The sequence below is a fragment of the Cibotium barometz genome, chromosome 42 (genome assembly GCF_041138505.1).
Source record: "Cibotium barometz isolate CiBa-2024 chromosome 42, ASM4113850v1, whole genome shotgun sequence".
NCBI classification, from domain to species: Eukaryota; Viridiplantae; Streptophyta; class Polypodiopsida; order Cyatheales; family Cibotiaceae; genus Cibotium; species Cibotium barometz.
Genome location: NC_141087.1, coordinates 31331861 through 31346479, shown reverse-complemented (window position 1 = coordinate 31346479; position 14619 = coordinate 31331861). Strand labels below are relative to the sequence as shown.

Sequence of the window (14619 nt, the reverse complement as noted above, 5' to 3'; positions counted from 1 at the left end):
GGATAGGAGCATTCTGGACAACATTTTCTCTTTCTGGGAGGCTACGGCTTTGGCTAGATTGCGGCAGGAGGATCTGGCAGTGCTCCTTCTCGACTTCGAGAAGGCATATGATCGGGTGGACTGGGCCTTCTTGGAAGGCACTATGGAGAGGATGGGCTTCCCCCCTCAGTGGATCCATGGGGTCTCTGCACTCTACACATCGGCTCATAGCCAGGTGCTGATACAGGGCGTGCGCGGAGAGAGGTTCCAGCTCTCGCGCTCGGTGCGGCAGGGGTGCCCCTTGGCGCCCTTTCTTTTTCTTTTTGTGGCGGAGGCCATGAGCACTTTTTTGACGGCACAGGATACAGGTTTGCGGGGCCTCCAGCTTCCCATCCGCACCACGGAGGAGCTCCTAGACTCGGAGTTTGCGGATGACACTGCTGTCTATCTTCAGGGAGGTGAGGAGAACCTCCGCCGCTTCGCCTCAGCCATGGACAGGTTTTGCAGAGCTTCGGGCGCTTTGATCAACTGGCACAAGTCGTGTGGGTCAGTTCTATGCCCCCCCCCCCCCCCCCGACTTGGAGGCCAGTTGATGGTTTTCAGTGGCTGCCCCCCGGCACTACAGTGCGTTATTTGGGATGCTATGTGGGCATTGACATATCTCCGGAGCAGCAGATAGCCCCCCTTCTTCTGAGCATTCGGAAGAAGCTTCTGTATTGGAGTACCGCTCGTTTATCTCTGGCTGGCCGAGTAGTTGTGGCCAACCAGGTTCTGCTTGCTACCATGTGGTACATCACTTCTTGCTGGGCCTTCTCCCGGGGGTACATTGGCTAGGTGCAGAGGCTCATCAGGAACTTTCTTTGGTCCGGTGGCGACGGGCGGCCCGCCAGGGCCAAGGTGGCATGGGCTGTGATCACTCAGCCAAGGGAGAGAGGCGGCTTGGGCATTGTTGATCCTATTTGCCAAAGCCGAGCTTTGCTTGGCAAGTTGGTAGTTCGTGGCCTCCTGCCAGGCGCTGAGCTGTGGAAGGAGTTTCTTGTTTCCAGGATGCTCAGCCGCACTCCTTCTCTTAGCGGCCCCTGGATCCCCAGCATCAGGTGGATCTTTACAGAGCAGCGATCCAGAGGAGTGGGCCTTGGCTTCGAGGAGCGTTTTGCAGCTAGCCTTCTGAGGGCCTGGGCGCATCTGAGGCCGTCACTCTTCCAGACTCCCCCGGGCACCGATGAGGAGCGCCTGAGGCAGCCATTGATCTGGAACCCCTTGATTCGACTTCCCAGTGGCCATATGGTTGGATCGCGGTCTCACGTGTCGTGGGGCCCGTTGAGCTCCGGCCCAGCCCAGTCCCTAGACGACTGGATATGTTTTCAGCAGCTGCCTCTAGAGGCTCAGGAGAGGAGACTCAGTGGGATGAGGGACAGAGAGTTGATGAGACAGGACATTGAGGCGGCCATCCCCCGGGAGTGGCGGACCCCAGTACAGGACCCTCCACCTCCACAGTGGATGGGTGTCTTTACTCGGCATGAGATCCTTCTAGCGGTCTGCGGCACAGCGGAGAGAGTTGCCCCACTCACTTTTGAGGTGGGAGAGGGTGGCCAGCTTCAGAGGACACGACTAGATTTGGATGGGCTCCAGGGTTGTATTCTTCAGAGGGTGCGGGTGGTCGGCTTTCATCAGAGACAGTGGCATGTAGACCCCTCACCGGCCTCGATAGGGGAGGACTGTTCTTGGAGATTATGGGCTTGGGACAGCAGGCCTCTTATTCGCCTTCAGTGGGATCCAGGTGAGTGGTTTTGGCGAGATCCCTACTCGGCCCCTACCAGCCCAGGCATCCGCTTTTTTCAGTACACAGCGAGGCTGGGGCGGCGGATTCAGAGGCACAGGATAGCGAGCACCCCGGCGGTGGCCGAGCATTGGCGGCGACAGGGGCTCTCCCCTGCCTTTCTTAGGGACTTCTGGCAGCGCCTTTGGGCCAGCTTCAGGCCCTGGAAGGTGACGCTTTTTCTCTGGCTCACAGCGCATAGAGGACTGGCTGTGGGGGCTTGGCTAGCTTTTGGCAGACACCCAGCGTCCTGCCCTCGGTGCGGCCATGCACAGGAGTCGTAGCGGCACTGCTTATGGGATTGCCCACAGGCACAGCAGGTCTGGCAGCGCGCTCTCAGGATGGTTTTTGCAGGCTCACCGGGTGAGATGCTGGTGACGTGGGGTGCGGTGGCTTGGGCCACGGACAACGGCCCGGCCCTTGGATATGAGGACGTCCCTGGCAGTGCGACCATCCAGGTCTCTGACAGGGCGATGGCGGTGGTTCCGACGCCAGACTTCTCTTCGGCAGCCCCTCAGGAGGGGGTCGGGCACAGATGGGAGATGATCAGCAGCATGACGGCTTGGCACATATGGAGAGCCCGATGCAGGGAGGCCATTGACCGCCAGGCAACTCCACCGGCGGAGGTCATACAGGCCCTCTGGGTGGACATCATTCACACCTTGAGAGGACACTGGGGGAAACTCCAGGGCGACTCGGATCGCATGAGAGGGCGCCGCAAGGCTTTCCTCCGCACTTGGCAGCCTGGCCCTTTCCTCACCGCGAGGGGCGAGGATGTCACTTGGCACTATAGGCCTCCAGTTTGGCTTTTCTCACCTCCCACATGTACTTCTAGGTAGCCCCCCCCAGAGAGCAGCCAGCCACGGGGGTGGAGCTCAGGTGTTCACTGTGTTTTTTATCCCTCCTTGCGAGGTGAGCTTTGTAGCCTTATGGCGTTTTCTCATTAACTAATAGAAGGATCGTTTTTCCGGGGGAAAAAAAAACTTCATTGTTTAGGCTTACCCTTGGTTTGCTTGATTCTTTACCTTGCTAGAATTGTCAAATCTTAAAGAAGAAGCTTGGTCACCAAGGGAAAATAGTAATCTTCAAGAGAGGAAGAGGTTTAATAAAGCCCCAAAGCTTCACAATGGAGGCCCAATAAAGAGGGATAATAGAAATACACTAAATTGAAAATTACACTAGCATAGAGTTACTCCAATATGAAAATACAAAGGATTGGGAGTCTATTTATAGGTGAGGGAGGCCACCAACCAAGCCTAACTGGGCTCTAGAGGCTTCTAGCTTCAGTTTGATCCAATTTGGACAAGTTTTAGTCTAGTTTTGCTCACTTTTTGATCTAGTTTGGAAGAGGTGAGAGAAGAGATGAAATATCGAGCCACTTTATGATGTTTTTGAATTGAAAATTGTCTCCTTGATATGATTTCTAGGCGCCTCCTTGATGAGCTCTCTCCCTATTTCTTGAGGTGTCAAAATTTAATTTTTTTACTAATAAATCCCAGTACTAGTCAACTCTTCATCTATGTAGTCTTGAATCCGGATTGGTAGCTTCTTCACCTTTCGATCCCACACTTGCCGACCCATAGGTAGGCGTACCTCGTAGGTATGGTCGCTAGGCGTCGTGTTTAGGTCCAATTTCTGTACAAGCTTGTAGTTGACAAAGTTGTGTGAGCTTCTAGGGTCTAGAAGAATGTGGATTCTATGAATAGTTGTCTCCGTACGACGTACGATGGCATACCGAACGAAACACAGTACGGACTTATACGGATTTTTCGAGATTTTTTTTTAAAAATATTTTTTTTGGGAGTAATGGTCTTGTTGTTTCTTGTCTACGGTTGTTTGAGCTTCCTCTATACTATGATGCTTTCCTCCTTTTTAAAATGCCCCATATCTCGAAATTGGAAATACCTAAGTTAATAAGTAATTTTTTAAAACACGGTATTTTATCGCACAATAATAATTTTTTTACATCATACTGTATTTTCTTGTACGGTATCGTATCGTACGAATCGTACAATATCGTACTTGACAACTATTTGTCTATGGTCATTCACTTTTCCATAAACTCGGAGAAGATCGTGCAAGCCGAAAACCTTAGAGTTGAATAGACAATCAAAACATGTACTGGGTGAGAAAGTGCAGTGATTGAAGTACGTGTCAAAGACAACTGGTTGGCCGTCTTCGAAGCAATGTCTCTCCTTTTTGAGCTTCAAAGCCTTGAGGAGACAGTTTTTCTTCGTTGGAGTCGAGTTAGAATTCTTTGAAGGTTGGTCCGAAGATTTCCTTTCGTCGTGCTAGTCAGATTTCCTTTCGTCGTGCTAGTCATCGGCGAGGAGAACTTCCTTTTGTGCTTGTTCCCCTACTCGGTTACGGGCTTAGTTTTGGAAGAGACCATCGTATTATCATAAATACGTGTAGATGGCCTCGTCCAAAGTTTTGTACTTGTTATTCTTGACTTGTTAACTGTACGAGTCGGGTAATCTTGCTACGAAGAAACCCAAAAGAGTAGTAGAATTCATCTTCATAGCTTTCATATGCAAGTCTCTAAATTTTTTGAGGTAGACGTCATAAATGAGGTTCTGGGAGGTCATAGTCAAAATGGCAAACTGAGCAACTATGTCGTAGTCATCCTCCTTGAGGAACTCTTTCTTGAAGAATTCTTCAAACTCTGCCCAGGTGGTTGGTTTAGGTTTGAGTTCCTTCCACACAGCAAAGCTTTACCCGAGAGGAAACCTATTGCCAACTGAATCTTTTTGTCATTGCTATATGGATGAAATTGGAAGTGGACCTGCCACTTATGTAGCCACGTGTCTACAATCTCCTTGGTATGCTGCTTTTGCTCGTCCCCAAATTGTTCTGGAGTGATGTTGGGGTGTAAAGCAGACACCAAGGTATCCATGCCTGAGAGAGTAGATAGGGTAGTGGGTAATAAAGAGATGTAATTTTGCAAAGTTTGCATCTGCGCGGAGATCTGAGCTTGATTGTTGGTGAAAGAAGCCTCGAAAGTAACTTTAAACTCTTGAAAATCAGATTTAGTCACAAAATCTTCGAAAAGATCATCGTCGGTGGCCTCAATAGCGGGCAAGTCTTCGTGTTTGGGAACGGGCTCCATCTTTGATTCTTGGGTCGACATTCTCGAAGAGGAAAGGAGAGGAGCAACTTAATCATCGAGAAACAAAAGCTCTTGAAAGCTAAGAGACAACTTGCTCACAAAAGATTCGGGTAGCACGAAGGAGAGCTGGCTGCCAAAGGAAGAGAGAGAACAAGGTGTTGCAAGCCTGAGATGTGCCATAGTGGTTGAGTACTTTAGGTACGGTCCGGTATGGTACGTGTACGATATAAGTACGCATCAAGATAAGTACTTTTAGTACGTTCACGTTTTTTACTATCTATTAACTACTGAGCAACGACCACTAACTAAACTAATTAAAAGACGTGCCAAATAAGTGTAGTACATTGAACCTCATATTTGGTACGAAGACCTTATCTGTATGAGGTACGGTACGTATGCAGTGGTACGGAAACTATTGAAGGTACTCATCGGATGAGTATGGGTACGGAATGCAACTATGAGATGTGCAAGAGAAGTCCACAAGGACTTGCGTGCTGAATCGTAGAAGCGCATGCTGGTTTTTGTAAGCCTACAAAAGCTTTTTGTTTTTTTTGTTTTAAAAAAAACATGTTGAATGGCTTTTGTAAAAACCACACATCATACGTTTAAAAGCCATGCGTTAAAAAAAAAGCCATGTTGTATACGTTTTTTTTTTTTGGTTTTTTTTAATAAAAAAAACGTAAGGTTCCTATAAGAAAAATAAAAAAGCAATGTGAATCTTATCAGGGCTTAAAATAGGGTTGTTTTCGTACGGCGTACGATGGCTTATCGTATGGAATACCGTATGGTACAATACCGTATGGACTCGTACCGATTTTTCAGAGATTTTTTTTTTCAAAAAAAATTATTTTTTTGGGAGGTAATGGTATTTTTTTTTGGCTTATCTATGGCTGTTTGAGCTTCCTCTGTACTATGATGCTTCCCTCCTTTTTAAAATACGTCATATCTGGAGTTGGAAATACCTGAGTTAATAAGTATTTTTAAAAACACCGTATTTTATCGTACTATAAGAACTTTTTTTTAATATTGTACCATATTTTTCCGTACGGTATCATATCGTATGAACCGTACGGGTATCGTACCCATAGTAACATGAAACATTTCGTCCGTTTCGTCGTTTCGTTGTTTTGAAGGTTTCGTTTCATTTTGTTTCATATGTTTCATTTTGTTTCATTTTGTTTCATATGTTTTGGACGAAACGCTAAGGTTTCGAAATGACACTAATTTTATACACATACCAAATTTATAACATAGCCAACAGAAAGATGAAGATACATTTTTTGGGACTTTTGGTATTTTCAAAATTTGGGCAAGAAAAGGAGAGGAAGAGAGGAGGAAAGAAACAAGTTGGAAGGGAAGAGGGAGGTGAGAAGAAAAGGGAAGAAGGTGAGAAGAAAAGGAGAGAAACTTGGAAGACAAGAAAAGGAGAGAAAGAGGAGGAGGAAAGAGAAGGGGTGGACGGTGGAGGAGGAGAGAAAGAGGAAAAGGGAAGAGGAAGAGGAGGCGTGGAGGAGAAGAAGTGAAGGAGCGAAAAGGAGGAGTGGACGAGGAGAAGAGGCAGAGCAACAGGTTGCGGCCGAGAAGAAGCGTCGGATGGGTGAAGTGGCAAATGGGCAGCAAACAAGGACGGGAACGACGGCAAAAATTGCATTTGCAAAAAAAAACCTTCTACCCTTTTTTTGAAACCTCACTTCACATTTGGGCGAAACACCGTTTCGATGGGCAGGTTTCGTTTTGTTTTGAAACGTTTCGTGTTGTTTCAAGAGGGCAAAACGGGTTTTTATGTAACTATGAGATCGTACTTGACCACTATGGCTTAAAAAGCGTTGCACTTGGGACTGCCCACCACCTGTCGACTGCAACGAAAAAAAAACACCGCCCGACACTTGCGAACAGCGTCGCACGTCACTTGTGAACAGTAGCGAAGAGAGAAAAATCACCGCTTATGCACCACCTGCCGACAAGCTTGGCTTTTTCCTTTTTCTACATTGCATTCTTGTATACCTTGCGCATATAGGTTGCATACTGAGCCTCTAGCAGTAGTGCTCCATCCATCACACCCCCCCACTAGCTCAGTACTTTCATAGTTTATTTCATGTTCATTTTGTCCTTTTTTTTGGACATCCAGAAGACATTGGCAGTTGTACATTAATTTGTCTCATAGGTCGAGTTCGGCCTCTAGTAGACGTTAATACAGCTTTCTTTCTTTCTTTCTCTCTCTCTTGCTTATTCACAATCGATGATTTCTCTTGCTGATTCACAGCCGTCAAGACTTGCTTCTCTCCTTACCAACAAAAACAAACTCTCTTCACATGCCATCCAAATCGACCCTTTCCATAACCACAACCCAACTTGGGTTTCAACAATGCAAACAAGAAACCATACGCTGAAATCTGGAAAAAAATAGTGGTAAACAGTAAACACAACAATCATCTCGAACTCATACCTCCTTCTTTGACCTCTTTCTTCTCTACCTACCAACTTACTCCCGCTCCGACGCATGCTTTGATACTATTGTCAAATCCCCAAGGGTCTCCTTGTAGAGCAATCCTGAAATATGACCCAAAGCCTAGAAAACAAAGCCATAAATTGTTAAGGGGGTGTAGGCCTGACTCACCACCCAACCATGACAGCCGTGGGCAAAACCCATAAGACCTTGCTGTCCCCACCGAGCCATGAGCTGAGCTAACTAGCCAGACGCATCGACCAGTCTCTACCTCGTGACGTCTCATACCGACACGAAGCTACCCTCGCGGGCCTCGAGACTACTGTTGGCCTCGGTCGCATGAAGCAGGTGTACGTCTGCACTAGATCTAGGCTCCTGACCACAAAGCTCTTGCAAGGACTTGCGAGACTCTGACCAATTGACTGACCTTGGCCACCCTTTTATAGGCTCTTGGCCGGTCATTGGGTGTCTACACTTGAGCGCCCGTCCGTTAGTCCATCCCAGCCCAACTCGCAAATCAGCCTGCCTAGCTCCAAGCTACTCCAAGCCTCGAAGCTAGTCTTGTGTGCGTGTTGCACACGGTAGATACACTCTGTGCACATGACAATCAGCCTCCCAGATGCACACAGAAAACATGCGCCCTCACAAAACTGGAGTTCCCTCCACTAATAGTCTCCCCACTGAAAATAGCTTAATTGTGTGCTTTTCTGGTTCAAAAGGCGGCGCCTACAAGTAGTTGGTCCAAATCTTGTCTAGTGCCCATCTATTGGCCGCCATGTGTATTAAATTGGTCTTGCCTAGTGTAAATAACTTATAAGTTGCTTGGTCACTTATAAGTGAGTGTGGACCTGCACCCATAATTATTAGTATGTGAAATCATAAAGCTGTAAATTGGGTTTTTGAGGACACTCACCACCTCCAAAACACATGTAGAGCACTTGTCAGTCCCAAAGAGGTGTACACATACATGTCCACAAGGTGCCCAAGCGTCCCCGACATAGTTGCAAAAAACGCGTTTTTTTGAAAAAATAAAAAACGTGTACATTCCAAAACGTCCCAATTTTGGGATGCGTTTTTTAAAAAATATTTGTAAAAAATATTGTTTGTAAAAATATTTTTAAAATTTTTTTGGGATGTGTTTTTTTGGCACATGAATGGTTAATGTTGAATGGTCATTGGTAAATCAATATTAAAGTTAATGTTGAATGGCAGACCCATGGGAGCCTGGGCCCATGTGAATGTATTATCATTATGATTTAATGAATTATGATAGCCATAGGCTTCAAATTGTTCACTCTTGAGTTTTATGCACAAGTTTAACTTTTATACATAAAATCTGTGGTTCCTAGGCTTAAAAACTATATTAACAGGCCATAATTATAGCTAAAAAAATTTAATGAATAAAAAACTTATTTTAAAAACTAAGATGATCTTTATTGGCACTAATGGCTTACTCCAGATCATATGTGAGAGTATCATCACGTGCAATCTCTCTGTGCTCCGCCAATCATTTCCCAAAAAGGGGCACCATACATTGCTGCAGGGCGTACCAAAGTGTCAAAACAACCAACACTTGTGGTGCGAGGCTTCTAGAAGTGGGCTTGGAAACACACACTCCAGGCTTGAGAGAGAGAGAGAGAGAGAGAGAGAGGTGTTAGTATATATATATTTTTTTGACTTCTCATTCTGCGAATTTTCAGATCCTCAAAAAAGCCGACTGGTTTCGATATGGCTCCTCCAGCTGCACCAATCCCGGGTGCAGCATTGCCAGGTATTGGGCTATTGAAGAAGCATGCTTTACATTGACCTGGAAGTTTTTTCATGTTTGGAAGTTTGAACTTTTTAGCTAATCAAAGCCGGTGTTAAGTAGTTCAATATCAATATAATGGAAAAACAGTATTGTTGATTGTTTTTTTTTTTGAGGTTCAGAATGGGCACTGAGGAAGATCATTTGTTGGCTTGCTTGTGGTTGTCTGGTTGTTTGTGGTCTTGTTGTGGTTGTTGCTTGTTTTGTAAGTGCGGAAGGCATGACGAGCCATCTGGCCCTTGTTCTGCCACTACACCCCCGGTGGTTCCTACCATGATTCATATGCCCAGCGAGGATTAGAAGCAGGCAAATGTCAGTTTATTCTTAATCAATAAAGTTCTGCAACTTCTTCCTTCTTGGTCTTCTTCCTGCACTTTCTTTTACTTATGATTATCAACAAATCAAGAGGTTTGTTACACTAAGAAGAGTAGAAGTAGGAACTGTTTAACTTTCCATTCCATCAGAGAGGATCTCTGAGATGTGCATTATGAGCTCCTTGTAGAAGGCTTTCTCATCCTCTTTGTGATTAGCATATAGAAAGCTAGCTTTAGGGGTTACGAAATAGAAGCTGACATGTTGAGCTTTTTGAATGCAGGACAACTAGGCGGGCTACCACAGGCGGCAGTTCCTGGAGTCTTTCCGGGAATGTTTCCTTTTGCTGGGGCGGCTCAGGTATTTGAAAGATTGTGTGCGCTTTTGGAAATAGAAGTCTCTTTTAAGGGAAAATAAGTTTTTTTAACTTGGGGATTTATATAATCTTTTCATTGAAATTAGTTTAAAAAAATGTTGCAAATAATGGTACCAGTTTTGAGGAGTTTCAAAACCTTGTGATTTTATCTATTGATGGTTTTATTTTGGGGGTGGCTTTGCAGTTTGGAGGAATCCCTGCTGTGACTATGCAATCCATGACACAACAGGTTCCTCCTCTTGTTTTGGACATAGGTTTTGGTCATTCTTTGAAACCGATGAGCCATATCCAATCTTCTTTAAAATATCAAGTGAAAAAAAATAGCATGCCCAAACTGAGTATAGAATTGAAAATTTATTTTTTATTATATTTATTTAGCATGCCCAATGAGGTGATAGCTCAAGTGGTGAAGGTGTTTGCCTAGGACCAAGAGGTCTTGGGTTCAAAACCCCCCTTGGTGTTCTTCCTCAGCGGCATTGCCTATGGGCGGATAAATAAGCGCCTATGGGTGGCTGTCTATGGACGGTGAAATTTGGTAACTATGGGCCAAAGGCGAGTTGAAAAAAATAAATAAATATTTATTTTGCTTTTTTGGCAACAGGCAACAAGGCATGCACGGAGAGTCTATGTCGGAGGCTTACCACCGCTTGCAAATGAACAGGTTTTTTTTTTTTTTTCTCCATTGCTGTTTAAATTGTAGCAAATACACTGTTTTGGGTAATGGGGCCTCAAGTACTTCTAACCCCTTTTTTTTACTGCATTCAGACAATAGCAACCTTTTTCAGCCAAGTTATGGCAGCGATAGGTGGCAACACGGCAGGACCAGGTTGTTATTCGGAAGCGGCAGATAATAGCGTGTGCATATGTGCCCTTTTCTTAATTTGGTGCTAATATACACCCTTTTTGTCCAGGTGATGCCGTGGTTAATGTTTACATCAATCATGAAAAGAAGTTTGCCTTTGTGGAGATGAGGACGGTTGAAGAAGCCAGCAATGCCATGGCTCTAGATGGCATCATCTTTGAAGTAATGCTGCACATGGTTAGACCATGGTATTTTTTACTTGAGTGATGATATTAATGTGCATGTGTTATGTGACAGGGTGTTGCAGTTAGAGTCAGGCGGCCAACTGATTACAACCCTTCGGTAGCTGCAACTCTTGGACCAAGCCAACCAAGCCCTCATCTCAATCTTGCTGCTGTCGGACTTACTCCAGGGTGAATATAGCTTCATGATTTGCTTGAAGCTTCTGCAACTTCAATTCTATATTCATTTTTATATTTCTCCCAGTCTTTCTTTATCTTTGGCAGTGCTCTTGGAGGCGCCGATGGACCTGATCGAGTTTTTGTTGGAGGACTTCCATACTACCTTACAGAAGTGCAGATTAAGGAGCTTCTAGAATCATTTGGGTATGCTTCCTGCTGTCCCTCTGTTTTATGTCTATCAAAGCCCACCACATCCACATTTGAGATAGGTGAGAGTTCGTGGCCTTGCTTCAGAGTAGTGCATGATTCTTTGTGTCATGTCTGATTTAGAGGCTGTCATTGTCAGCATTGGAACTCCCTCAAATGAAGGGGAAGGAAAACAATACAGATTTTTTTTTAAAATCAGCAGTATTTAACCTATAGGTTGTCAATTCGTCATGGCAGGCCGCTTCGTGGGTTTGACCTTGTGAAAGATCAAGAGACGGGGAATTCAAAAGGCTATGGTTTTTGTGTTTATCAGGATTCTGTTGTAACTGATGTGGCCTGTGCAGCTCTCAATGGACTGAAAATGGGTGATAAGACTTTAACAGTTCGTCGGGCTACAGCAAGGTAAACTAGCTTGCTGACTGCTATTTTTAGTACGCTTTGAATTGAGTTTGATGTGTTAACTGAGGCTGATCTGTTAGAACAGTGGCCAGCCCAAACCAGATCAGGCAAACGTTTTCATGCAGGCTCAGCAACAGATAAGCATGCAGGTAAACCTTCAAGTTTCATTTATTATATTTTTAGTAATTTAATGTTCTGTACTACCTTGGGATCTTTCTTGATGATTTTTTTTTTTTGATTCCAGAAATTAGCTCTTCAAGTCAATGGTGGTGCATCACTGGGTCTTGGTGGTTTTTCTGGTATGGTGTCAGGCCTGTCTGGATTGATGCCGGGAATGATGCCTGGCTTGGCAACAGGAGCAGTTGGAGCTGTAGAGTTGCCAACCAAGGTGGTTTGTTTGTCTCAGGTAGGTGCCTCTTTGGTTTTCCTGGGTGGCTTCAAAAAAAAAGTGTGAATTGAAATCTGATGAGAGCCTTGATGTGTGGATGCGTTGATGCTGGTATTGTCTTGCAGGTGGTCACACCAGAGGAGCTCAGGGATGACGAAGTGTTCGAGGAGATCTATGATGATATGAAAGATGAGTGTGCCAAATATGGTGAGTTTATTATTTTCCAAGTTTTCAAAATCCCATTAGTCTTAAAAAAAAAGTATTTCCTGATTGGGAGCAATGTTGTCAGGCACTCTTGTTAGCCTTGTGATTCCAAGGCCCAAAGCTAGCGAAGAGAACGTTCCTGGACTCGGGAAGGTAAGCAGTCATGTTGTGGGGTCGCTTTACAAGGTAAGATTTCTTTTGTTCATGTGAAGGGTTAAGGGTTAAAAATGCTTCTAACATATGGCAGGTTTTCCTGGAGTATAATGATGTGCAAGAGGCTGCCAAGGCACATGCTGTTTTAAATGGAAGGAAATTTGGTGGCAACACCGTAACTGCTGTTTATTATCCAGAAGCCAAGTTCTCTAGAGGAGAATATGATGGATAGGCAATTTGTTTATTATTCACTTCTAATTTGTACCACGGCTTTCTGCCTCTGAGCAAATCATACACAGCGTCTTTGGATCTGGGGCTTGCTCTCAATGCATGGTGGTTGTTTAAGAAGCAACTTCCAAGGCTGTTAGTATGTCAATGTGTGTGGGGAAGGTGTGGGGAAGGCCAAATAAAACAGTCCCTTTAACAAGAAGACGGAGACAGAGAGTGAAGCTAAATCTGTGTTATCTTTGTAGTATTTCTCACATGATGTGGTTGGCTGCTGCTAGTTTTGTGTATTGGAAAGTGGCAATGCATCCATAGAATCCATGAGATGCCATCCCTCTAGTCATTTTGAGCTGTTAATCGTGTAGAGGAAGAGGAGGCTAGCCATGGTAGTCTCTTTTACCCTGAGTTTACTGTCCTATGGATGGATCCTGAGCTGTTAATCCCGTAGAGGAAGAGGAGGCTAGCCATGGAGTCTCTTTTACCCTGAGATAGATCTTAAGTCTCCCAAGTATATGTGTGCTCATATGCAGCCCTTCATTAGATGCAAGTATGTGTGCTCATATGCCCTTCATTAAATGCAAAGGAAGTAACTTTTACTAGTGTGAAAGATCATAAGGTCTCGCCAAGCTTATTTGCATGGTGTTGCAGCCCTTTTGAATGAGACAGAAGTAATGCATGTATGTGGGCTTCTTGCAACTAAGCCTAGTTTTGGTTTCACATTTCGTTTGTCTATGTCCAGTAGACTTGCCGTTGTAACATCTGTGCATTGTTTTACCAACTAGAAGGTAGTAGAGCTCAATTTATGGTCATGGATGACATCATTAGATTTAACATTTTATGTAGATCTTGGTGAGAAGACAAGGCACAACATCCCTAGTGATCAAATACCAAGGAGTTAGCAAAACGTTAGTCCCCTAATTGACACGCGTGCTCAATGGTAGGATTGCAAGAAGCTACGTATTCATTTTTCACTCCGTGCAGTGGTATTCTTCATTGGGAAACTTTTTTAATGACACTAGACACTCTTTTAAGATCTTGCTTCTATTCTAAGAGGCTTTTCTTTGACGTCCAAAATAGACATTAAATAATTGTTGTGTTCACCTTATAACCGTTCATTATTCATTTCTAAAATGTTATCTATGATTGCGAGATCTTTTTATTTTGAGAATCGAGCCTCCCTTAGATAACCCATGTAACATTGTAGAATAATACCGCTTTTGTACCAATAATGTCATTTTTAAAAATTTCACAATTTGTTAAATTGGTGTTTTATTTGGTCTTCTCTATAGCTTCTTTGAGCGATATCCAAAGAAAAGCAATATTAATAGGTTGGAGATAATTAGAGAATCGTTTTTCTTTAATGTAGATACTTCCTTCTTGGTTGTGCGCTTTTTCTGTAGTTCTAAGTCAAGAAACACATGTCCTATGTGGTTAAAATTCATCATCTTGCTTCTTGTTATTAATGTAAAAGGAGTTTATCTATACTTTTCGTGAGCTTGTTGGATCTTGGGAATGTTCGACAAAGATAAATCGGCTAGCAATGGGTGCAAGATGCGTGGAGGGCTATCAAGGATGAGTGGCAAGCAATGGGCTTACGAGGGTGTGGAATTGTAGATGGGATAGAAACAAGCATGAACTAGTACAAGCAAAGACGATGATTTTCTTTGGATGTGGCTCTCGACAAGGAGGGAAATGGGCACAAGTGTCCCAAAACGAAGGACAAGGAGGTACAAGATGGGCAAGGCCTCATTAAAATAAGATGCTAAAGCATGGCATTAAAGTAGTTTAAAGATTATGAGCTACTAAATAGCTCCCTAAGAGAGGACTCATGTCCAAAGACGATGAACATAGTGACCACCTCGTGTTGCATATCTTTAGTTGCCCATGGTCTTGATGGCCGATTACTCCGCCTCATGGCTCTAGCATGGCCTTGGGCTTTCTACATTCTTTCAAGACCTACCCAAATATGCATAGTTAGACGAGGATGGATTG

At 44.4% G+C, this 14619-nt stretch overlaps 1 protein-coding gene across 2 annotated transcripts in view; it reads left to right on the top strand.

Annotated features, from left to right (window-relative positions):
* LOC147614367 (splicing factor U2af large subunit B-like) overlaps positions 1-12951 on the top strand; it is a 47140-nt gene extending 34189 nt beyond the window's left edge. For both annotated transcript variants that reach the window (XM_086780909.1, XM_086780910.1), the window contains exons 5-18: positions 9054-9124; positions 9756-9832; positions 10033-10077; positions 10450-10509; positions 10614-10674; positions 10760-10872; positions 10948-11063; positions 11157-11255; positions 11496-11660; positions 11743-11806; positions 11902-12063; positions 12171-12252; positions 12335-12402; positions 12497-12951. In XM_086780909.1, the coding sequence (XP_086637035.1) occupies positions 9054-9124; positions 9756-9832; positions 10033-10077; positions 10450-10509; positions 10614-10674; positions 10760-10872; positions 10948-11063; positions 11157-11255; positions 11496-11660; positions 11743-11806; positions 11902-12063; positions 12171-12252; positions 12335-12402; positions 12497-12634 (1321 nt within the window). In that variant the 3' untranslated portion in view covers positions 12635-12951. The remainder of the gene's footprint in view (positions 1-9053; positions 9125-9755; positions 9833-10032; positions 10078-10449; positions 10510-10613; positions 10675-10759; positions 10873-10947; positions 11064-11156; positions 11256-11495; positions 11661-11742; positions 11807-11901; positions 12064-12170; positions 12253-12334; positions 12403-12496) is intronic.
* Positions 12952-14619: the final 1668 nt, after the last annotated feature.